Below are 25,592 nucleotides of genomic sequence, written 5' to 3' on the forward strand. Positions count from 1 at the left end.
TTGTAGGGGTATAGGATGTGAAGTTAATTATTACTTAATTAATTAATTCATATGTTATTGATTATTATTTATCTTAATAGCGTTATATTTATTTATTTAAATTATATTTAAAGTGTGCGCTGCTAGGTTTATGGGGGTATAGTGTGGTAAGTTAATTAAGTAATAAATCAATCACAATGGGGTCTATTATAATGTCGGGCAGACCGCCACCGCCCGCATGGCGGTGGCGATCCGCCTGACATTATCTCCCGCCCGCCCCCCATTTCCCCCCCACCTCATTATGATGGCGGGGGGTATCGCGGCGGACGGGAAGACCGTCCGCCGCTTTTCCGCCCGGTCGACGAGTTGACCTGGCTGAAAAGGGTTTAATATGGTGGCGGAGTCTGCTAGACACAGCCATCCATATTACTATGAATGCGGGAAGCAGCCTTTCCTTTCCTTTTGCATTGCAGAGGGTGATGCTGACAGCACCGCCCGCCGCAATGTAAAACATGCGGGATGCACCCGCCAGTGTGGCGGGCGCATCCTAATTGTGTATGCGGGACCGCCGCACACATAGCGGGCGGTCCCATTACACAATGCGATGGCAGGCGGACAAAGTCTGCCTGCCATCGTAATAGACTCCAATTTTCTTGGATGCATAATTAATTATTAATTTGTATAATAATCCCATTTACTCACCAGTACACCAACATGTCCCAGTCTTTCATGCTTCTTACCTGGAATGTTAATAATGGTCAATTAGACCGTATTAAGATAGGAGCGGCCTTCCAGTTCATCCAGCTATACTATGACATAATGGGATAGACCGATTTGCACGGACCCAAGGGATACACCCCCCGATGTGGTCGACGTCTGTAAGACTGGTAGAAGGGATTGGGACTCAGTGACGCGTAGTGAGTGTGGCATCCAAGATTCTTCGGCTTTACTCATGCATTGGCTTGACCTCCCACATTGATTATCTGTTTCTGCCTGCCACTGATCTCCTCCGGAGCACCTGATCCCAGATCCTGCCAAGGGGCATATCGGACCCCGTGTCTGTTCTGCTTAGGTTTGATGTGGCCCCCAGAGGTACTTGCCCGATCTGGAGCCTCAATGCTTGGTTCCTGCAGGAGGACAAGTTTGTAGACCAATAGCAGGAAGAATGTAAGGCCTTCCTCGAGGTGAATTAGGGCTTACTGCCAGGACCAAAGGGGAAACTGGCAAAGCTTACATGAGGAGCGTGGCCCAATCCTATCTCAAGGGAGCAGAACGGGAAAAACAGTGCCTTGTGGTCGAGCTTGAGCAGTACTAGCACAGGTTGATGCAAAGGCATCAGGGTCACTTAGCGATCAGAAACATAAACACGACAGCTAGAGATGGATGGGAAATCACTATTCCAATTAAGCATGGATGAAGCCCGAAAGTGTTGGATGGTGACCACTCAAAAAGTTTATGAGTGGGGTGAAAAATCCAGTAAATTATTGCACTGGCTGGCCACTCACCAGTCTGAAAATAGGGTGAAACCCGGTGTTATGGGGGGCTCCGGTGATTGGGTGCAGGATTCTCAGGTGATAGTCGCCACATTTGCCCACTACTACTACTACTACTATAAAGAGCTCTATGCATGCCGTAGGTGCTCGGATATTGAAAGATCAGCACACTTTGTAGGGGAGTTCCCCCTGCCCAGAGTGTCTCCCCAGGAAAGGGCTGCACTAAAGAACGTAATCACCAGCGATAAATAGGGGACGTGCAGTCGGAACATAACCCGGGCAAAACACCGGGACCAGACGGACTACCCATGGGGTTCTGTTGTAAACTCCGCCCCAACATTATTCCCTTCTGCTTAAACTGTATACTGAAGCCGTGGCCACCTTTCCCTGAGCTGGATTCAGGCCACGATTGAGGTACCTCCCAATTCCAGGCATCAACATGCTACATGTGCATCTTTCCGACCCATTTCTCTCATCAACAGCAAGGTCAAGCTTTATGCTAAGGTTCTGGTGAATCACCTGCTAACAGATATTCCCAAGCTGGTCAACTCGACCAGTGTGGATTCATCCCCCGAAGTGGCACTAGACATTGCATTTGCAGAGTGCATATAATGCTGTCCCGTATTAGGGCTCTGGGTGGTCGGGTGGCCCTTATGTTAATTGACTTACCTTGACGAGGTGCTCTGAGGGTATGGGACTTGGGCCTCGATTCCTGGCTTATGTCAGGGTTCTGTAATCGGGCACCCTGGCCAGGGAGAGGGTTATTGGAATACTAGCAGAGGCTTTTCCAGTGACGCGGGGCACCAGACAGGGGTACCCTCTGTCCCCCTCTTATTTGCACTTGCCATCGAGCTGCTGGCGGTGTGTGTCCGCTGCAATGCTCTGGTTTGGGGGTTTGGCTGGGGCTTGGCTATGGAGGATCGCATAGCGCTTTACGCAGATGATGTCCTCTTATTCTTGGCTAGACCTGCAGATAATGGGCCTAGATTTCTCCAGATCCTGGGCATTTTTGGGGAGTCATAGGGACTCTGGGTTAACTGGAGCAGATCCATATTGGTTCCACTGAGGGCAGACCGCCGGGACGAGCCCTGGCAGTGCCACATTCCGGTGCATTGGGTTAGCTTTCATTACCTTTGGGTCCACATATCCTGGTAACAGGACCTGATGTAGAGCCTGAATCTGGCACCTGTGCTGCTCAGTGCTAGGAAAGATCTTTCCTATTTCTGAACACTATGATAGACTCACTTGGTATAAAATGATGATTCTTCCTAAATTCCTATATACTCTCCAAAACTTCCCTTTCCGCATCCCACAGACCTGGTTTGACATTGTGCAGGCTTTGAGCTTGAGATTCAACCCAGATCTGTGACTGGGGTGAGTGTCTGAAATGTTTCAGCGCTCCGTCCATCATCTCCTTGTGTTTGCTTTGCTCGCCCCAAGTTGGCAGGGTATGCCCAGATGTGGGTCCCTTGCTCACTTTGCCACTGGATTCAAGCTAGCCTGGCTGATAAGGGCTGTTTGCCCGAAACCGGTCCCAGGATGCTTGTTTACGGTCCAGGGCAGACATGGCTTGGCAGTTCGGGCTGGACTGTTCCCATGAGGCACAGGGTCAAGACTGATTTGCATATAGCTGTGTCTGAACTTGGGTGGCGAAGTGAGCCAGAAAACGATGATGGATTCAACCCAGATCTGTGACTGGTTGGGCGGAATTTGCGTAGTCGCGCTATGCAAAGCTCCGCGAAATGGTAAAAAATCTCCGTGAGCACGCAGAAATTCGGCAAACACGCAGAATTGCTTGTTTGCGATGTTTTTTCCTGGTCGCGAACGCTGTTTGCATGCTCGGGGAGATATCTCGCGAAAATGGATTTTGAGAACGCGAACAAACAAAAAATTCCGTGAAGCTGCGGAACGCAGAATTTTGGCCAATTCCGCGTTCTCTGCGGAACGCAAAATTACCCAAATTCCGCAAATTCCACAAGCGGAACGGAATTTACTGCCCAGGCATAGTGAGTGTCTGAAAAGTTTCGGCGCTCTGTCCATCATCTCCTTGTGTTTGCTTTGTGTTAGCCCTTCCAAGGTATCTTTTAGCAAGTGTAGACGGGTAATGTATGATGGGGCCTCGCTATGGCAGGCATGCGCCTTTATTACTGGTCTTCACAACTAGTGTCTATAAATGAAGGGTTGCATGGAGGATGGGACGATCCCACATTCAGAGGCGAATTGGCTATCCTGAGCTCAGATAACATCCTACACATTCTTTATGGTGCCCTAATCCCTTCCGGCATTCCAGAAGTTACCGTTTGGAATGCCTAAGGCTGCATTACAGTTGCTGGGATGGAATCGCAAGTTGACAGAGGAAACACTGTTGTGGGTGGGCAGGTTGCTGGACCAGATATCCCCCCTAGAAGCGTTTAGGGGATGGGACTCCATTGAAATATTGAGGCATGGTAATGTGTGTCGTGGCAGCCATATGACGGTGTTTCAGGAGCTCCAGTCTGATTCCCAATTGTATTGTTATCAACAGCTAAGACATGCACTATATACATACAAAGATGCCCTTCAGAGCATTTCTGAATATAGTCCCATAGAAAAAAAGATTCTAAAGGGGCACTTAGACAAAGAGGAGTTCCCCAAATTTACAAATCCCTGGTTGTACATGCACTTAAGTCTGTGACCCCTCTGAGCAAGTGGTGAGATCGTCATGTGGGAGAATTGGATGAGACGGATTGCACAAACGCTTGTATGACCCATCGTACTTTGAAGATCTCAACTAGTTTCTGCTTTACAGAGTTTAAGTACTTACATCAGAACACCAGCCCCCCCCTTCACCTACAGAAGGCAGGTATTCACGCCTCCCCTGCCTAATATAGGTGTATGACTCATGTGGGAGATTTTTTTCATGTTGTCTGGCAGTGTCCATTGATTCAGGATTATTGGAAAGCTGTATTTGATGCATTGTCTGCCGTGGTGGGTGAGACAGTGGCAAGGAATCCTAGAATCACCTTGCTTGGTATACTTGATGACCTAGGAGGACCCAGTGGGAACAGAATATTGGTTGGTGTGGGCATGCTAATAGCCAAGAGAGACATTGCCTGTGGTTGGAAGTCCCCAATGGCTCCCTTGACCTCGGCCTGGACTCGGACATGGACTGGTGTGGTGATCTGGAGGCAACGATATACAAGGCCTGGGATGCCCTCACAAGTATGATAGATTTTGGGAAAAAATGGTGGGACTATCATGGCCTTGCAGTCTTATTACGATGTTACGTCCGCCCGACGCAGTTGTGGAATCGGGACTGACCGACCTCCGGTAGCCGGTCCTGATCGCAGTATTAGGATTCGACTGACATGGTGTGGACGCACATTCCCATTTCTTTATGGGAGCTTGTGCTGCTGCAAACGGCTGCAGCACAAGCTGCAATAGAGAAATGGGAGTTTTTGTTAATCCCTGCACCGCGTGGCAGGCACCACAAGGTGCCTGCCACCCAGTGCAGGGATTGACAGGGGGGCACCATATGTGACCCCCATGCCCCCAACCAGAGGCCACTGTTGCAAGGGGGCCCTGCCAGGGGCCCCAAAGACGCTTTCCGACAGGCTTTTCATGTCGGAAAGCCCGATATGAAAGCCTGTTTGAAACCGACATTGTAATCCCAACAGCGGAAATGCCATTTTAAGGGACTACGTGTTGTTTACGACTGGCCAACTGGGTTTTTGAGCCTGTAGAATGCCAGCCGGAATGACCGGCCAGTTTCAGTTCTGACCGCCATATTTGTAATACAGTGGTCGGAACTGAACCCGAAGATGTAGGTCAGAAAGCCTCCGACCTTTGGTCGGAGACTTTTCGACCAACATCAAAATCAGGGCCTTAGTGTGAGAGGTGATAATGAAGAACTCTGTTTTACCATTGAAGGACTGCAGCACCAAATCCATTGAGAGGGTTTTAATTAATATTTTATTGTCAACTGTATCACAGGATGCCTAGAAGCCCAGTAGGATCAATGGGCAAGCGTCACATTTATCGAACATCTGATAAGCGACATTGTTGAACATTGTAGTTTCTGTACTTTTGGCATGTTGGAATTCCGATAGGTAATTGTTAAGCAAAGAGTTGTTATCGATATGTTGGTTCAGTTTATGAATAATTTTGGCTAGAAATGGGAACCAGAGATTTAACATCTATGTGGCTCCCTTGCTCAGATTGTCAAATCTGATTGAAACTTCCTATGTAGAATACACCCAATTAATTATCTCATTTTGGAAGATCTTGGCCAGGTCAAATTGAGATTTATAGACTGCATGAGGAAAATAAGTGCCTGGATGATGCACAATTGTTTACAGCTGAATGGTAATAAGACTGAGATTTTGTTGTTTGGGCCGGCAAAGACTCTTTGGTCCACAGACTGGTGGCCATCCGAATAGGGTCCTGCTCCTTTCCTAGGAGAGCAGTTAAAAATGTCAGTTTTATGATTTATGAGACGCTTTCTATGATAGAACATGCTTCCTCGGTCTAAGGCACCTTTCTTGCTACCATGTGCTTGCTCAAAAAAGTGTTTCAGGAGCTCCCCTTAAGTTCTAGGAAAAGTTTTATTAAAGTCTTGATCGTGAGCCCTATTGTCTATGGTAATGCGCTGATGGTTGTGACTAATGCAGCCCTTTTTTAGGTCTCACCTAGCGTTGCTGCGCACATGCGCAGCTCGCTCGGCGAGATTTATTGTTAATGAGGAGTTTGAGAAAAGGGCTTTAAGCCCCGCCCCTAATTTCCATTGGCTGGTTTCACCGTTTATGGTAAACGGTGGCTTGCCATTGGAAATTAGGTGTTTGGGTTGCCTCCCTTTCGCTTTTTGTGCCGGCCCACCTGGACTGCCTTGCCTGCTTTGCGTCTGTCGCAAAGCACTTTCTTATCTTTATGGGGCCATGGGTTTCTAATTAAAAGGACATGGCCCCATAAAGACAAGAGATCCTCATGCTCCGGCTGCAGTGCGGTCCTCTTTCACTTTCGGGACCGCGCTTGTTCAGAGTGGGCAAGGGGACGTGATCTGCACACTTGTGCACCACCACGGTCACATGCAAAGCTCCTTGGATTGCTGGACACCGTTAAGGTGTTTCTGTAGTTTCTTTGTGCAGTGAATGTTTACGACGCAGCGCATCGCAGACAGTGTAGACTTTGTATATTTACTGTCCGTGCGTGACATGTAACTTGATGTCAAACATACTGTCACGTTTTCACGCATGGTGCGTTGTTTGGTCTGCCTCCTCCGCCCTGCACAATTTTCCGGCACTGCCCTGTCACAGAGCTAGCTCCTTGAAGCTTGTGCAGACAGCACCTCGACAGTGGCTGTTTCCCTGTCTACTGAACCCCCAGATTTCAGAGGATCCGCGCAGGACTGGGGAGGAGCAGGTCCCAGTCTGGAGATACAATCTCGCTGCTCAGCAGCTCGGATCACAAACCAGGGACTCTGGTAGCAACGAAATCGCATTTTGTATCTATACGAAGTCCCTTCTTTCTACCGCTGCTCACACAGTAGATAGATGGCACACCTTGGTATATGAGCACATCCACTGCCCTGTTGAACGCACATGCACTTCTGCCACGATTGCTTTTCTCCCTTGACGCGAGCTCCCCTCCCCCACCCCTCAAGCCACCACAACCCGAGCCTACTCCTGCATTTACATGCCCCCTCTTCACACCAATGATCAGCGTGGCAGGGTAAAGCGCGCTATCGTTATCAGTTCCCAAATAACGCCTCCAGGGCGTCTAGATCCCAAGTGGGCATTATACGGTGATAATGACCGAGAACGACTCGGAGGTTGGGAGGACGGGGGTAACGCCCTCGCCAACTAGAGGCGACTGCTGTCCGATATGACCGAATGCTTATAAACAGGAAGCACGGGTTTATGGAGTTTACTTTGTTGAATTTTTTGTTTGTTTAAATCAATTTTTTCGTTTTCTTCTCTTAGTCTATCTATCTAAAAATTAAGTAGCCACTTGTATTAAACTGGTGCTTGTATACTTGCTTATAGGTGTGCGTTTTTTTAAGTGCTCACTAGCCACATACTATGAAAAGACAATATTCTCATCTGAAACTATTTACACTGCAGTACAGGTACATGCTCGCATGAGCAGCGACTTCAAGTTCATTTATAAATCTATGCCCTTTTAAACTCCAAGTGCTGCTGATAATAGCTTTGGGCTTATTTAATCTTGACTGGCAGCAAATAGAGACACTCAGAGCGCCTAATATCTCTATTCCCAAATGCAGACCGGAAAACACGTTTTCGGTCTGCAGTATTGAGTAATTGAAAATCCATAGTGCTATTGACAAAAGGTGAACACAAACACACAAAATGTGCCCTATTAAACAACACTAATGCATCCTTTCATGGTAGTGAGCCCTTACATCTGCATCCTAAAATTCCTTCTTTGGTCACCAGCACAATGATGCAAATTGGAAACACTACATCAGTACATTTTGTAAACAAATGTACACTTCTGACTGGAATATCCTTGGCGACGAAAAAAGGCATGATAACTCAACCATACATAGCTATTGGCATTGTAAATGACAATGCCTTTTATTTTATGTTTTAAAAACCAAAACATAAATAAAAGGCATTGTCATTTACAATGCCAATAGCTCAAACTCGCGTAAATGCGAGACCTATTGCATTGCAAATGCTTGTTTCCAAACTACGGGTGGTTCAGAATACAGCTGCACTTTTGGTCTGTAATCTTCCTCCTGGTACTCCATCAGTGCCAACTTTAAAAGCCCTGCGCTGGCTACCTATCAGAAAGCGCTCCTTGTTTAAACTTCATTGTTCCACTTATAAGTTGGCTGACAAGGGCTCAATCTATCTGCAAAGGAAACCCATCCCCTACTGCCCACTAGACATCTTAGATCAAAGGATAAAGCCTTTCTCAGTGCCCACTGAGTCGGCACCTCCAGATTGGACCGCCGGTCTTTTTCCTCTCTTGCTCCCTTTTACTGCAATAACCTCCCTTTCCATATTCGCTCTTGCACAGACTTTGGTAGATTAAAAAAACTTTTGAAGACCTAGCTATTCTTATTTGTTTGCCTTTCTCTTAATCAGGGAAAGCGCTGATATATTTCTTTGAGTGTGATTCCTTTGCGTTTTATTAAGTATGATTAACATAACAGAGATAGCTTGATAGTTTTCAATTTTTTCCAGATCAACTGAGGAATTCTGAACAGATTATTGTTTAGATCAATTTATGATTTGTTTACAATAGATCTGATAATTGCCTTTTGTAGGATGCATGAATGTCAGGGATTTATGGTCTTCTTTCGATGCGGGAAGAGAGAAGGGTAGATCAGTTTAGCTAGACGAGAAGGAATCAGATCCAAGAGAATTAGATAACTCAAAGTTTTAGATGCTGAGACTAATTCCACCACTGCCTCCAAGCTGAGTAGGATAAAAGACATCACGCTGTTCAGAAGCATTCTTGGTTGTAATCTATATCACCAGTGAATGAAATGAAATTAAATACCAGCATTTGTAAAGCGCACAGCCACCTCTGGAGAGGTGACCCAGTGCTGGGGGCCTTTGGGAAGATTAAGCGAGCTATTGCCCAGAGTCACATGGTGCTGGGCCAACCTGCCGCCGGCAATCGAACTGTGAACCCCGTGGTCCGTAGTCAGGCACCTTGCCCCCTGCGCCACACCTCTTCCATCTGTGCTTGGAATTGCTTCTTTACTAATTTTGAGGATCATATCTAAATGAGAAATGTACTAATTCAGATCACCTTTGTTCTGGGAATGTGGAAGTGTTTGATGTGGAAAATGTGTGGTTTTGGTGAGCTAAAATACATTTTAGACACTCTTTTTGCAGATGTTATCTGTTTTTAAGGATATAGATTTTAATTTGACTTAGTTGGTTTTATCCGTTTACCAGCTCTTTTTCGAGGTTCCTACTTACTGTAGTTGATGGAGATTTACACCACCTGCCAGTTCATTCATGATAGTGTAGAATTGAAGTTGTCTATATGTAAGGTGGTGTTAGTTGGTATGTTACCTCTGCAGGGATGGTAAGATCTTGGTTTGAATAGGTGTAAATAGGTAGCATCCTCAAATGCTCACTTATGAACCGCAGTACTATGCCATAACTTTACATTCTTAGCTGCAAACTCCAGCACTTGATAGTAACCTTACATATTTGCAAACCCAACTCTGGAAAGTCAACTTTCATACACCTTGAAACCATGCAGTGACCTTATCCATTCAGCTGTAATCCACAGCATTCGGTAGGGATCATGCATGCAACTGTGTACACCAGCACAGTGCAGTAACCCTACATGTTGTAAACACCAACACAAAACAGTCTGACACAGACAACACAAAGCCATAAACCTTGGCACCGGATAGTAACCTTATTCTTTCAGCTATAATCCCCTGCCTTGGGTAGGGATCTTTCTTGCAGGTGTGTACATTAGCAGTGGGCAGTAACCTCACACAGGCATGTGCACAAACATTGAACAGTAAACCCTCACTCACACAGCACCCATGCAGGCAGTAACCTCATCCATTCAGGCATAATCCCCTGCACTGGGTAGGGATCTTGCTTGCTGGTGTGTACACCAGCAGTGGGCAGTAACCTCACACACAGGGGTGTGCACAAACATTGAACTGTAAACACTCACTAACAAAGCACACGGTGCAGGCAGTAACCTCATCCATTCAGCTATAATCCCCCTGCATTCTGTAGGGATCTTGCTTGCAAGTGTGTACAGCAGCAGTGGGCAGTAGTCCCACATGCTGTAAACCCCACACTGAACAGTAAACTCTTGCAGACAGACAACACACAGCTAAGAGCCTTGTCCCCAGACCGTAACCTCATCCAATTAGCTACAATCCCCAGTAATAGGCAGTGATCTTGCATCCGTGTGTATACACCAGCCCTGGGCAGTAACCACACACACTTGCGTATGCACAAACTCTCGCCAGTACCTTTACACAATTGTGTATAAAAGTAAGCTCTGGGCAGCAGTCTTACATACCTGAATATAGACCCTATCTCTTGGCTGCAAACTGAAGCAGCTGTGCAGAGCCTTCTGCCCTAGAAGGTAACCTCAGACATATCTGTCGTGCAGATCAATTGACGGCAACCACACACTTTCGGTTTTGACCCCAGCTTTGAGCACCAACAAGACCCACTTGGCTATACACCTAAGCACCGAATGGTAACTTCACGCACTCAGACATAAACACCAACCCACCAAAGAACGCCACCATTACCACCCATCCATCCATTTCACTGACTCTGTAACCTCACACTCTGCTATAAACACCAGCAGGCATCAGCTTTGTTGGTTGCAATGTATTTGCCATATTTTCTTCTGATAACAATATAATCCCCACTTTTTTCTAGATGACCATGAATATCTGGAGGTCCTGTCTTTATCCAACGACACTACACCGCATCATGCCAGGTACAGTGAGTTTCCTCTCCCCCGAGCTCCGCCTCCTGTTCCACCGCGTACTCATCTAAAGCCATTGGCTCGCCCATCTGGTAAGACTTCTCCTTAAAGTGCTTAATTTATTTCACCCTTGAGGGAGCCTGCTTCAGGCGTCAATCTCTGATCATTGGCCCTCGTGTCCCCTGAAGCAGCTGCACATCTGCTCATATCTCTGTTCACTTCCTGTAGTCTCCAAACATTGTGTGCTTTGCAGCCCTGTGAGTTATAGGTGGGCCAGCCAACAACAGAGCCGAACCAAGGGTCTGGCTTGGCTCTAGGGTGCTGTGTGCGAACTATGACTGCAAAATGCCAATAAGACAGATTTTTTTTTAAAGTAAAAAAAAAAAGAAAGATATGTCATAGGATAAAGTCTTGTCAAAATATAAACTAATGGATGACGTCCAGCTGTAAACCTCGAACACCAGACCTCAAAAACACAACCGATCTGGTGTTGGCTCCCATCCTCTTGTCTTGTAATGCTTTTTTGTAATGTTTTTGTAAATCTCTAATACAAATAGAGAAGGTTGAAAAGAAAGATAAATAGATGGTCTTGCAAAGATAGCCAAAAAGAGTGGGTTTTATAGATAGCTGGAGAGTCTGTATAGTGATGTATAGATAGATAGATAGATAGATAGATAGATAGATAGATAGATAGATAGATAGATAGATAGATAGATAGATAGATAGATAGATAGATAGATAGATAGATAGATAGATAGATTAAAAACCATAGTTTCAGTTTTGTAATATAAAAGTTAAATGTCTATATAAGAGCGACATACAAGAGCACTGAAAGCAAACTAGAAAGCCATACATGCAGGAAATACAAACTAAATTGATAGGCAAGTATAACTGTAGATCTCAACTAAAATACGTGCCAGCACGGCATACAGGAGTCCAGTTGTGAATGTGCTTCATGGGGTGCATACTAAAAAGAGGTTAACTTTATAAAGAACGGTTTCACTTGGACACAATCTGGCATGCTGTCAAGTAGCAGAACTCGGGTAAACAAAGGCCACTCCAAAATGAAATTGCCTTAGCAGAAGACAGGAACTGGTAAAGCTGGAATGTGCCATCTACTCGCATCAAAGCAACATGAAGTACTGGTAGAAAGCATCCTGCACTAGGATCTAAATACAAAGACAACACTAAAGTTTTAATAAAATAAAAATAAATAAGAAAAACACTGGCCCCTAAGGGAACTGCCTTGTGTGCATGAGCTCTTTGTGAAAGAGCAAAACGAAGTCACTCAAAGTGAAGTTAGCCAGTGGCTGTATTAGACTGACCCATTTCCTTGTGCTGCATACTGTAGTGGGTGGAAACAAAATGTGAATGATACAACAGCAACCTTTTGATGAAGAGAGCTGACTGGAAGCCCCTTTAAGTAAGTATATTATACAAAAAATGTAAGGGAAATCAAAAGGTTTTTTCTAACGCCAGAACTAAAATGGTGTATTACTTTAACATGTAGAAGCGTTTCACCTTAGTACATCAGATTATATCACTACATTGAGAGGCATTTATTAAAATTGATAGGGCGATATGTACAAAACATTTTTGCGCTTCAAAACGGCCCAATCGGGCCATGCTGCATCTGTGCCTATTGCACATCGTATCCTGTGCTATTTGCTAATTCTCCACATTGTTTTCACATGGTCCCTGCAGCCCCTCCAGCTCCTGTGCAATAGCTCTTGATGCCCCTGCTGCTCCTACTCACAGGTACCTGTAGTTAGTGAAAACTGGTTTCTGTGACTTCGGCGTTGGCTGCAGGTCTTGAATGTCCCTTCCAGTGATCTCTTTGAAGAATTCACATTGGAGCCCTCAGCTCTTGCATATTGCCCCCTGTGGCCACCACACCCCTGAGCTCAGGTCCAGCCTTGGGCATGGGCGAGCTAGGCCCAGTCCCAGGGCGCCAATGTTCCAAGGGGCGCAACAGGGAGCTGCCTGACTTAATGTCGTGCAAACAGCAGCCTGTTCATCCCACTTGGTCTCAATCGGGTCCCGTTAAAAACTTTGTAATTATCCCTTAATTTAGCTCAACGTAATTGTTAGCACCCCATCAACCCCCTGCCTTCCTCCCATCTTCGTCACACCTCCTGCCATCACACTGCAACAACCCCCTCCCCACCATACCAAACACCAAATGTTCTTTCCGCCCAGGAAGCTGTACCAGTCAATCCAATATAGGGCTAGACCTGCAGACACTGCACCTCCACCCTGTTGCCCAGGGTCTGACTGGGATCCCAATGCAGCCTTGGTCATTTTCTCTGACCAGCCCCTGGGGAAGCACTGCCTGGCCCCCGGAGACTGGAAATGCTTGCTTGATGCTATGTCACTGCGGGCCGATATTGCAGTACCGCTGCTAAACCGACCCCCAGAGACAAAACCTGTCCCCACCCTTCCAGCCTTCCAGGGAAACGCCTGATGCCCGGTACGGCCAGTCCGACCCAGCTATTGTCCCTTTAGCCCCAGAACAGTAAGTCCTTGTTGCCCTGCTGAGTGCCCCTGCTGCCTCTGCAATTTGGTTTCTTGTAAATCGTTCAGTGTCTGTGCGTTGATTCTTGTTACACCTGGAGTTATATCTCCATGGAATCTATGTCAGAGGCACTGCTGTCCGTAAAGCTCCTGCACATAGGCCCCTACTTCTGTCGCACATTGGCACCTTTGTGGCCCCTGCTTCCATCGCACATTGGGATCTTTGGCTCCTGCTTCCATCGCACATTAGCACCGTCGCACATTGGTTCTTTTGCTGAGCACCGGCAGGACTCGGCCCACTTAAAGCCTACTTGGTGACATCGCACTTTGGTGGCTATGTAGCCCCTGCTGCCCTTGCACATTAGCGCCTTTGTGGCTCTGGCCGCCCTGGCATATTGACCCCTGTGGCCCCCGCTATAAGAGGCAGGACAATGGTCATGTAAACCATGCACTGGCCCAGAAGTAAGGCTCCCTGTTTTCCTTTTTTACTGATTTTTACGGATAAATACAGATAGAATTTTTTTTATTTGCATGTCTTTATTTATTTTTAAATGTGGATAAAAACGGAAATTAGGTTGTTTTATGAGTAAATTCTAAATGTTGTCAGTCATGATTGATAGGCCAATAGTTATGTGGATTAACAGATAAGGGGGTTAAAAAAAGATAGTTTAGTAATGAGTCAATGACTCTTAACCAGCTCTGGATGTGCAATACAGATAATATTAACAAAAGTAAATAAGGATAAATACAGACGGAAATGCGAAAAAAGTAAATTCCATAAAACAGGGCGCCCTAATTAGTATAGAGCAATATTATAGTCTATTAAATGAAGCACAAATATTCTTTGTATAACTGGTATTCTGAACTCACATGTTTGAAAGTGCTTTCATACACGATAATGGAAAAAAAAAGTCTTGGTGAAATAAATGAGTAGCCCGAGATCACAAAAGCGGTGAAGCCATTATTTAACCAGGTTTTCTGGTTTCACTTGTACAAATAATTAGCTAGGCAATGATTATCTTTCAGTATGTTAAGGTTTTCTGTTTATCTCTTTATGCATTTTTTGCATAGCGTGAGCTCGACCCAAATGCCAAATTGGAGTGTTTTTTATGAGCACCAGCTATATTACACAAGGTCACATTCATTGCTTACAGACATGGGGAGGTTGAAGCAATTTGCCCAGAATCACAGGATGTTGTGCTGAAGCCGAGGCCCGAACCTGGTTCCCGTCGGCAGCATTGGCTCTAACGCCACAGCCTGGGTAGAGGACGATAGGAGAAGGGCACAGCCTGGGCAGAAGGGGGGAGAGGCCACATGAAAGCTCGGCTCGTTATGGGTTCGAGGTTCCAGCAAGACCTCAAGCAGAGCCAGACTTCAGGCCCGAGCCTGGCTCGAGGTTTTTGTGGGTTGCCCACCTCTAGTGTACCCGTTATAATCAGGGCACGAGTCGGGGTACACGCGGGTGGACGGCGTCCACCCACTTTTTTCACAGGGTTTTGCCAAGAAGTTGTGCCCCACTAAAGAAGATGCTGAATTCGTCCCGGTGTAATCTCCAAGCACCACACACCGGGGCACTTTCAGCAGCGCCTGCAGGTTGTTGCCGGCTTTCGATCCGCAACAACGTGGCGTCGGGGAGGGGATGGGGCGCTCTTATTGATTCCTGCTGAGCCCATAACAAAGGCCGAATTTGAGGGGGGATCAGGCCTCCTTTTGTTCCAGTGTCCTGGCTAGCAGCAGCCAGGAGCCTCAAACGTAGATGGAAATGCAGCAGAGGGGAAACAAAGGTTCACACCTTGTTAGCACTTCACACATACTTAAGAGAGGCAGCTTTTCACTTTGTTCAGTCTCTGTTTAGGAGACATTCAACCACTGTAAGAAGTCAGATGTGTTGATCGTTCCCAGTATTTGCAAAAAGTAAATGGCATTTATATAGCGCTTACTACCCCTGAGGAGGCATTGAAATAATTTAAATATCACTATTTTTTCTTTGAAAGCACTATGGGTAGAGGAAGCTTTACGCTGACAAAAGGCAACATTGGTTTATGTGAAGCGTACAAAAGTGGGAATCTTCCCCCTTAATCAGGAGGGTTTGCAAGTATACTCGAAATGTGCTTGAATGTACTCATGATAGACCTGCTAAACATATATGTGAGGGCTTAGATCTGATGTCACTTCTTGTGATGCCACTTCTTGTGATGCTACTTCCTGTGATGTCACGTGCCGCGATGTCGCGCGCCGTGATGCCACTTGCATACTGATTAATTAGGTTAGTCCCCCACTTCTATTTTTAGGACTTGTGCCCTGGTTATAATACTACAATGCACGTACAAAACACAAAACACTCCTCGCCTTCCCTTCACAGTATATGACAGAGCATCCACAAATAAACTGTTATATTTATTAATAAAACACAATCACAGACCTGTCAAAATGTTGCTTCTCCAATGTGGGTCAGGCGGGGTGTTTAAGACGGTGACCCAATTGGAGTGAATGGAGAAAACTTACATTTCGGAGAGAGATTCAGCGTTTTCAGCGAGGGTGACATTATGGCAGTCCATGAAGGCAGGTTGCTTTTTGGAAGGGTGAATATCATGAAAGGGGGGAGGGGTAACAAACTATTTATCACCATTGTTGAGGGTGGGGAGTACCTGTTGCTTTCACTCACAGTCTCAATGATACATCGATTTATAAATCGGATTATAAGTCACAACAATTATTTATTTATTTATTTAAACGTTTTATATAGCGCTACCATGACCCGTAGGTATCAGAGCGCTTTACATACATACTGTAAAGAAAAACAGACGGAAATTGCATTACATAGTAGGCAGTAAGGAAGCAAAACCAGGGATAAAAAAAATACAGCATGGAAGATAAGGTGGTTAACACAGTCCGGTAGCCAACTATCCTTGAAAGTCAAGAGAGAGGAGTAAACTCGGATATTAAAGTCTAGGTTAGTTGACGTTGGTCAGGAAAGTATTTGTTAAGGAGATGGATTTTCAGGTCCCTTTTGAAACAGGAGAAGGAGGGGTTGCATCTGAGGACTATAGGGAGAGCATTCCACATCCTGGGAGCGTTGCCAGAGAACGATCGGTATTGTGTGGTTTTCTTTTTCAGTTTCGGATGAATAAGAAGGAGTGAGTTGGAGCTTCTCAGCGGTCTGGATTGACCTGCTCTTACCAGTTTGTTGTTCAGGTAGTTAGGGGCCGGAGAGTGAAGGGTTTTGTGTGTGATGCAGGCCAGTTTGAAAATACACCTCCCTTCCATGGGAAGCCAGTTGAGGGAGTTGAGAGCTGGAGTGATGTGATCAAATCTTTTTACTCCAGATACGAGTCGATCGGCCATGTTCAACACTGCCTTTAGAGGGGCTAGATGAGCTTTTGGAGTCCCTGTTAGGATGGCGTTCCTGTAGTCGATTTTAGAGAGAACTAGGGATTGGACTACTGTCTTGAGGTCATCATGGGGAAGAAAAGGTTTCAATTTCTTGATGTGTTTTAGAGAGAAAAGAGCACTTTTTGCAGAGTTTTTGATGTGGGCCTCCAAAGATAAGTTCTTGTCAAGGGTGATGCCTAGAGACTTAACTGAGTCGGATAGGACGATGGGGCAGTTTAGGGCGACCAGATTCTTGAGCCACTCTTGGATTGGACGATGGTTGCTTTTTGGAGAGAATAGGATTAGTTCTGGATTGAGTTTTAGGTGGTTAGCGTTGAACCAAGTTTGAATCTCCGTTAGAGTGGCATTGAGGTGTTGGATGTCGCTGGGAGACTTGATTTTGAAATAGATTTGGGTGTCATTAGCGTAAATGTAGTAATTCACTGCAGCTTTTTTCAAGATGATTGTGAGGTGCTCCATGAAAAGATTGAAGAGGGCCGGGGAGAGGATCGAGCCTTGCGGGACCCCAAGTGTGACTTTTGTTGGCTTCGAGAGACACGAGTTGATTTTAATTTGTTGCGAGCGGTGTTGAAGGAAGGAGGTGAACTCTTTTAGTACTGTGCCATTGATGCCGGAGCGCTTCGACATGGTCTCCAAAAGCTCTGGATGATTTACTGTGTCGAATGCCACAGATAGGTCAATAAGGATGAGTAGGCAGGCATCACCTTCAATCAATCAATCAATCATGACATTTATAGAGCATGCTACTCACCCGAAAGGGTCTAAAGGCGCTAAAAAAAAGGGTGGGGGGGTGGGGGGGTTTGCCGCTACTGCTCGAAGAGCCAGGTCTTGAGGTGTTTCCTGAAGGTGAGATGGTCCTGGGTCAGTCGTAGGTGTTTGGGGAGGGAGTTCCAGGTCTTTGCTGCCAGGTAGGAGAACGATCTGCCTCCGGTGGTGGTTCTGCGAATCCGTGGGACGGTGGCGAGGGCGAGGCTGGTGGAGCGGAGCTGGCGGGTGGGGGTGTAAAACGAGAGGCGGCTGTTGAGGTATTCGGGGCCCATGTTGTGGAGCGCCTTGTGTGCGTGGGTGAGCAGTCTGAACGTGATCCTTTTGTTGACGGGGAGCCAGTAGAGGTTTCTCAGGTGGGCGGATATGTGGCTGTGGTGAGGGATGTTGAGGATGAGTCTTGCGGAGGTCTTCTGTATGCGCTGGAGACGATTTTGAAGTTTGGCGGTGGTTCCTGCGTATAGGGCGTTCCCGTAGTCCAGTCGGCTGGTGACGAGGGCCTGGGTGACTGTTCTTCTGGTTTCGGTGGGAATCCATCGGAAGATCTTCCGGAGCATGCGGAGGGTGTTGCAGCATGAGGATGAGACGGTGTTGCCTTGCTTGGTCATTGTGAGGGAGGAGTCCAGGATGAATCCCAGGTTGCGTGCGTGGTCCGTTGGTGTAGGTGCGGTGCCCAGCGCTGTGGGCCACCAGGAGTCGTCCCAGGCTGATGGGGATTGTCCGAGGATGAGGACCTCCGTCTTGTCCGAGTTGAGCTTCAGACGGCTGTGCTTCATCCATTCTGCTACCTCTTTCATACCTTCCTGAAGGTTGGTTTTGGCGATGGCTGGGTCTTTGGTGAGGGAGAGTATAAGTTGGGTGTCGTTGGCGTAGGAGATGATGTTGATGTTGTGTTTGCGTGCGATGGTGGCGAGGGGGCTCATGTAGATATTGAAGAGTGTTGGGCTGAGTGAGGATCCTTGAGGTACGCCGCAGACGATCTCGGTGGCCGAAGAGCGGAAGGGGGGGGGGGGAGGCGGACTCTCTGGGTTCTGCCAGAGAGGAATGAGGTGATCCATTCCAGGGCCATTCCTTGTATTCCAGTGTTGTCGAGGCGGTTTATTAGGGTGCGGTGGCAGGCGGTATCGAAGGCTGCTGAGAGATCTAGGAGGATGAGAGCGGCTGTTTCTCCGTTGTCAATCAGGGTTCTGATGTCGTCTGTGGCTGCGAGGAGGGCGGTCTCGGTGCTGTGGTTGGCTCGAAATCCGGACTGGGAAGGGTTGATCGAGTTGTTAGCCTCGAGGAATGCGGTCAGCTGTTTGTTGACGGTCTTCTCGATGACTTTAGCCGGGAAGGGGAGAAGAGAGATGGGGCGGAAGTTCTTGTGGTCTTTGGGGTCTGCTATGGGTTTCTTCAGGAGGGCGTTGATGTCTGCGTGTTTCCAGCTCTCAGGGAATGTGGCTGACGTGAAGGAGCTGTTTATGACGTTCCGCAGGTGGGGTGCGATGATGGAGTCGGCTTTGTTGAAGATGTGATGGGGGCATGGGTCGGAGGGAGAGCCGGAGTGGATGGTGTTCATGACATGGCTGGTGTCTTCACTGCTGATGGGGGTCCATGAGCTGAGGATTTTGGCGGAGTCGCTGGATTGGTGTCCGGTGGTGGAGTTTGTGGTCCAAAGCTGTTGTGTATATCTGCAATCTTGCGGTGGAAGAACGTGGCTAGGGAGTTGCAGAAGCCTTCATCTAAAGCCTTGTGAATATCGACCGAGACGTTGAGCATAGCTGTTTCCATGCTACAGCCTTTCCTGAATCCTGATTGAAAGGTGTCGAGGAGGTTGAACTCATCAATGTGTTTGTTGAGTTGGTGGAGAACGCATTTCTCCAATGTTTTTGCAAGGAATGGGAGGTTGGAGATAGGTCTGAGGTTGTTGAGATCATTAGGGTCGGCCCCTGGTTTTTTGAGAATGGGTGTGATTTGTCCAAGTTGAAGGGAGTCTGGGACACAGCCTGAGGTGAGAGAGGCGTTGATGATTTTAGTCCAGAAAGGGGAAATGGTGTGGTTAAGTTCTTTTATGATTGTGGATGGGATGGGGTCCATAGTGTGGGAGGAAGGTTTTAGGTTAGAAATTATACTGAAAACCTCATTATCCGACATTAGCTCAAAGTCAGACCAATGTGCATTGTTTTTTAGCTGGAGGCAGATTTGATTGTCCTTGGTAAGGACTCTTTCTGAATGATCAGGGGTGGTTAGAGTGGGGCAGGTTAAGAGGGAAGGAGGGTTAGAGGTTTGGATGAAGGATTGATCAATTTTCGAGACCTTATTAGTGAAGAAGGTGGCAATTTCTTCACAACCTTCATTGGTGGCTTTGATTTCTTGAGAGGGAGTGTAGTTAGTTTGGCTTTTGACAATGTTGAAGAGTTTTCTTGGTCTGTTTTTTGCCAGATCTAGTTGGCAGCGGAAGAAAGACGCCTTTTCACTGAAAATGTGTTATGCTTGCCGAGCAGATCTAAGTTGCGCTAGGTGTAAGGTCGAGGGGTTTAGTCTCCAAGACCTTTCCGTTTGTCTGAGTTGACGCCTTTCCTCATTCAGAACCACGTTAAACCAGGGTTTAGATTTGGTTCGCCTCAATTGTTTGAGTTTGAGAGGAGCTACTTGGTCTAGAACCTCTGTCATTTTTGAGTTAAAGTGTGTAGTGAGATCATCGGCCGTCGATGATGAGGGTTGGAGTTGAAGATGGGCATGAATCTTGGATTCGAGTTCAGATAAAGGGATTGCTTTGATATTTCTGGTCCAGTGTTTAGGTTTGTCATCACGAATAGGTTGGTGGAAGACAAGGGCATCAATCTTGAACAGAATGAGGTGGTGGTCGGACCAGTCAATGGGAGAAATCGCTGTCAGAGAGACCATATCATTGTTGGTAATGATCGCATCCAGTGTTGCACCTTTGATGTGAGTTGGTTTATTGCAGAGTTGTTTGAGGTTATATATTTCAAGTAGGTTGGATAGGTCCTGGGCAGTGGAGTCTTCTGGGTCGTTCCAGTGGATACTGAGGTCACCCAGGAACACGTCTTTAGTGTCTGTCATGGAGAACCGTGATATTAGGTCTGTTAGTTCTTCTGGGAAAAGGGTACGCTCTCCAGGAGGATGGTAGATGGTGTGGAATTTGATGGGTGAGGTGCCCTTGGCATTGAGTTCGACACCCAGGTATTCAAACAATAGGTATTCTGCAGGTTTAAGTTTGGTAATCTGAATTCCTGCCTTGTGGATGATGGCTAGTAATGATAGAGGTAGTGTGATTATAGTGAGTGATGGTGGATGTCCATGAGTTGGAGAGAGGTTCTTCAGGGCAGGGAGATGGGATCAGTTCCACGTTATTAGTAAGGGTGATGGTGGGTTGGGGAGATATGGTTTGACGGCTCAGTTGAGTTAACGAGGAAAGAAGTGTGGGGAAGTGGCGGTCAAAAGTGGTGAGGTGCGGGTCGGTGGCCTGTATGAGAATGGTTCCAGTTCTGTAGATGGAGATGGTGAGTTCTTCTTTGAAGGTTGGGGAGATGGAAGTGGAGATTTTTTCACCATAGGGAATGATTACTGACTTGGCGACTTGAAGGTGAAGAGAGAAGGTGTTTTTCCATTTAGCCGGGCGATTAGTGTAGAAAATGAAGTTAGTTTTCGTGTTGCCGTTGGTCGCTGTGTGGTAGTTATCTACAATGAGTGTTTCCGGGTGTTGTTTTAGAATACTATGCTTGAAGTTCTTTTTTGCATTACTGGTCATTTTGTCTGGGTAGTTAATGGACCAGGAGTTTGGTCCGTAGCGCACAAGATTCGAGTTCCGGGTGGGGTAAGGTGGGCGCATGGTTGAACGGTAGAATTTCCGAGATACAATCAGGACTCAGGCCGAAGAAGAAATGCCGAGGCACAGTCCGGAATCAAGCATAAGGCAGGGAGGTCGTTATCATACAATTTTATGCAGTATATACACTAAACTTTAAAGTGCCATATTAACTGCAGTGTAAAACATTACTAGTGGTGTATCTCCTAAATTACAAGAGGTCAGGGCCCCACCAACCATGTATTTACAGTATCTGCTGTGCCTTCAGGGGGGTGAGGGTGCAGTGCAGGCCTCTCAAGCCTGGGTGAGAACCTCAAGCGAACTCCAGGTCCGCACCTGGACCAAGTCTCGTTGTGCACTCCAGCCAGCCGAGCCCTCACCCATCGGCAGTGCCACCTGGGCCACACTCGAAAACAAAGGCCCAGTCTCACCTTGAGCCGCAGTCACCACCATCGATCCAGGGATGCGGCGAAAACCACCGACCTGCTGGGGCACCTCTCCTGTCCCTTCTTGAAGCGTCCCGGCCACTGGCAGTGAGTCCTCATTCAGATAGGGTCCCCAGCATGGGTCGAATGTTCCGGTATCGGCTCGGGGGTCCAATGTACGGGATACGAGGCCAAACAAGGATACAGCTCGCTTGAGCAATCCTCAGCCTCGGAGCCCCCTCTTGGAGCTCCTCACCGTCTGGTGGCCATGGTGGATGACATTTACTCCATTACATCAAAGAGGGAAGGGCCCACAGCAGGCGTCGGTTGCTTTGCCTCAGACTCTGCCGGTTTATCTTCTGCTGCATCGGCATTAGAGTGAGAAAACTTTGACAATTTAGCCAGGATAGATTGCCTGGATCCCTTATTGGTAGCCATGGCGCCCAAATCACAGTTAATGATGCCGGCCAATAAATAATACGAAGCTGCGCTGAAACAAGGGTGGTAGTTGCCCCACACAAATCAGACCCAAGAAGCATGACTTTCAGCACGAATCCACACTGGGCCCAGCTGTTCAATATGGGGGGGAAACTCTCGGTCCGCGCCACTTACCGGTTCCGGGCAATGATTATGCGTCTGTGTCTGGGGCACAGGAAAAGATCACCTCGTCTACACCTCACTGGGGCAACGTAGTGCCAGGAACAAGCAGTCAAATCCAAAGGCCACTGTAGGAATAGAAACCTCTCGCCGCAGGCCCCGGTGTCCCAAAAGAAACTTCCAATATGGCCGGGAACCCAATGGTGTGGGAACTCGTCTGGAGGTGCCCAAATAGCCCTCAGCGCTAGCCATCCATCACACACTCGGCGCCAGGCTCAACCGGGGTAGACCCCCCGCTCTCACCTCTGTTGTATGTGCAGGGGGTCTTAGCAGAGGCTTTTGTCGGTGGCATATGTGCAACTCCTTCTCCTCTTCCCACCGCTTGTGAAGAAACCGCACTTTTAATCGTGTCACCTCTCCTGCGTTGTTCCCTCCTGCAGTCGCCTTTTCACGCTCTGGAGGAAGTTCCTACTTCAGCAAACTGGGATAAGCATGTACCCTTTTCCAGCTCTGAGGTCTAAGTGCAGCACCTGCGAGGACCAAGGCAGGCATCCAATCTTTCCACCAGGGGGTGTTGACCTTAAAGCTCCTGCTCGACGCCGGCCCTCCTCTCCCAATAATCCTATATACAGAGTCCCATAGAGTCTCAAAGGGGCAGTTAGGCTAAGTCCTGCATGCTGCTGTGGTGCATGGAGGTCGCCATATTATGGTCAGGCATGTCTCTTCTGGGCGCCATTATTTAATCAGGCAAGCCCCAATTGATTGCCCCCACTATTTTTCTCGGGTCCCCTCGTTTCATTTGGCCAATTGCGGTCCCTCAAGCTGACCTCTTAAATGTAGGGGGGTCGCTCGTGCTGGGAGTCCGATTTTCCTGTTGTTGGCGGCGGTCACACGGCCCCAGACTGGCACTCACAGCCGCTCAATCACACCGCCTCCCACTTCCTCCCTCCTCCTGCCGTGCTCCCCTGCAAGTCTACAGTCGTGCTGGGGGCCAACCGCTGCGCCGGGTAAATAATCGCCCAGTCCGTCTGTTTCCAGGCCCCGGTTGGGGAGTGATGACAGGTCCCGGACCAGGTGCTCCCCGGAGTGTGATCCCGGCCGGGACCGGGAAGGAGACAAGATGGCGGGTGGTAAATACAATAAATCTCCCCCCATTAGTTTGCTTCAAATAGTCAGCGGCTTCTGCTTGTCTGTCGACCTCTGTGCTTGATGCCTGATTCCTCAATTTCCAGTGGACTGAGATACAAGTAAATAATTACTTTAAAAAGCAGGTGAAAGTAGAAGTGTATTTAACGGCTTAATGTGATATTTCCCTACATGTTGTACGCCTTGTTCACCTCTGCCCCTGTTGGGATCCCTGCAGTGCTGTGCCTCACTTTTAGGGGTTCCTTCTCAAACAGAGGCAGCCCCTTTAGAAATAGTAGGTGAACTCCATCCACTTGTGGCCACTTCGACCATCCGTTGAGAAGTTGGTGTTTACTTTCAGGGGATGTCAGGTTCCCACTGACCCACCAGAGATGATAAACTAGGTACTGCTGGAACATGCAGTGGAATTAAGGTAATTTCTAGTCATAGGTGACGTAGGCGGTCCCTATGGTTCCCTATTCTGGTGGATGACACTCATGAGCCCAATGACCAAGGATGACTTAGGGCTGACATGGGATTCACCTGAACTACATGGCACCTCCAAATGATGCCCATTTGCCATCCCCCCTAACTTGTGGCTGTGAGTGTGAAGACTGTAATTTGCAAAGCCAACTCTGAATCATATTGATATTTTTACACATTTTAAATGCAAATGTTGCGTTTCCCAAGCCATCAGCTCTGGCTTGTGAATGGGACCTTGATTGATGGATTGCTCTACGAGCATAATACATTGCATCCCAGCATAGAGTTTAGCGGAAAGACATGGATATTGTACATTGAAGAGTGAAATAAGTTACCTCGGACACGAAATGTTCAGTAAGTACGTTTATTTGAAACTATGCTGGCCAACTTCCATGGCCCAGAATGACCGTTCGAATCCACGGAGCTCACCATAGAAGCTTCACAACATTCTAGAGTGGCTCATGCACAGAAGAGGGGTGGGTGGAATGAACCATGCACGGAAGGAAATGTGAAATGACAAAATACAACACATCTCCTTCCCTAGGGAAACACAACCTGAGCATTAATAACTCCAGACTAACAACTTTAAAGGACAACATTTATACCTAGAACATTTTGTAATCATTATGCCATAACAGTTTTGTGTATTGATTCCTAAGAAACCCCTTTTCTGGTTGAATATTCTTTCCAACATTCATTTGTGCTCCATGTTCCTTGGAGACATTTTGTACATCTTCACTATTATCTCTGACAATCCTGTCATTGCTCCAAACTTGTCCATCATCGAGAAGTACAACATTTCTGAACACTTTACATATTTTCTTCCTCTCTGAAAACTTTGAAGACCCAGAACATACAGGTCTTGGCAGTTTAACCCTTACCACGTCCCCTACCTTCCAAATCTTTCTCCTCACCAACACTTTATTGTTGTACCTGTTGACGTATTCCCTTTGGTGTTCTTGAACTCGATCTCTGATCTTGTTGCGATCTACTTCCTCCACCAAATTACCCACCAGCCACAGGGGACTTAACTTGGTGCCTGGTTCTCGTCCTTTGAGGGACTTAAATGGGGAAACCCCTGTGATGGATTGGGGGGTTACAAGATAAGACCAGATCATTTTATCTAACTCTTTCCTGACATCCAACCCTCCGTTAACATTGAGTTGGATACAATCTTTAATCATTCGGTTGACTCTTTCTACCAACCCGTTTGCTCTAGGACAATACAGAGCGGTTTGCAAATGGTTTACAGAAAATGTATGTAAAAATTATTTCATGAGCGATGAAGAAAACTGAACACCATTATCTGTTATCAACGTTTGTGGAACACCCTCATTCCTGAAAACATCTTGTAAAAATGTAATGACAGTACTGGTGACAACATTGTCGACAATTTTTATGACCACCCATTCAGAGTGATAATCCACTAATGTCAATATGAATCTTCCTCCTAACCCCTTTACATTTAATGGACCAATAATGTCTAGTGCCAATTTGTTCTGAGGGGCGATAGGTATCTCCACCGCAGAAATGTGACTTTTACTTACATGTTTGCTTTTGTCGCTGCATGAACATCTT

The 25,592-nt window shown here is 47.0% G+C and overlaps 1 protein-coding gene across 1 annotated transcript in view; it reads left to right on the top strand.

Annotated features, from left to right (window-relative positions):
- Positions 1-25,592, top strand: part of LOC146809437 (circularly permutated Ras protein 1-like) — a 293,808-nt gene that overhangs the window by 108,151 nt on the left and 160,065 nt on the right. Inside the window, exon 4 of the mRNA XM_085616287.1 lies at positions 10,856-10,996. Within this exon, the coding sequence (XP_085472413.1) occupies positions 10,856-10,996 (141 nt within the window). The remainder of the gene's footprint in view (positions 1-10,855; positions 10,997-25,592) is intronic.

This window comes from Triturus cristatus, chromosome 7 (assembly GCF_964204655.1).
Source record: "Triturus cristatus chromosome 7, aTriCri1.1, whole genome shotgun sequence".
NCBI classification, from domain to species: Eukaryota; Metazoa; Chordata; class Amphibia; order Caudata; family Salamandridae; genus Triturus; species Triturus cristatus.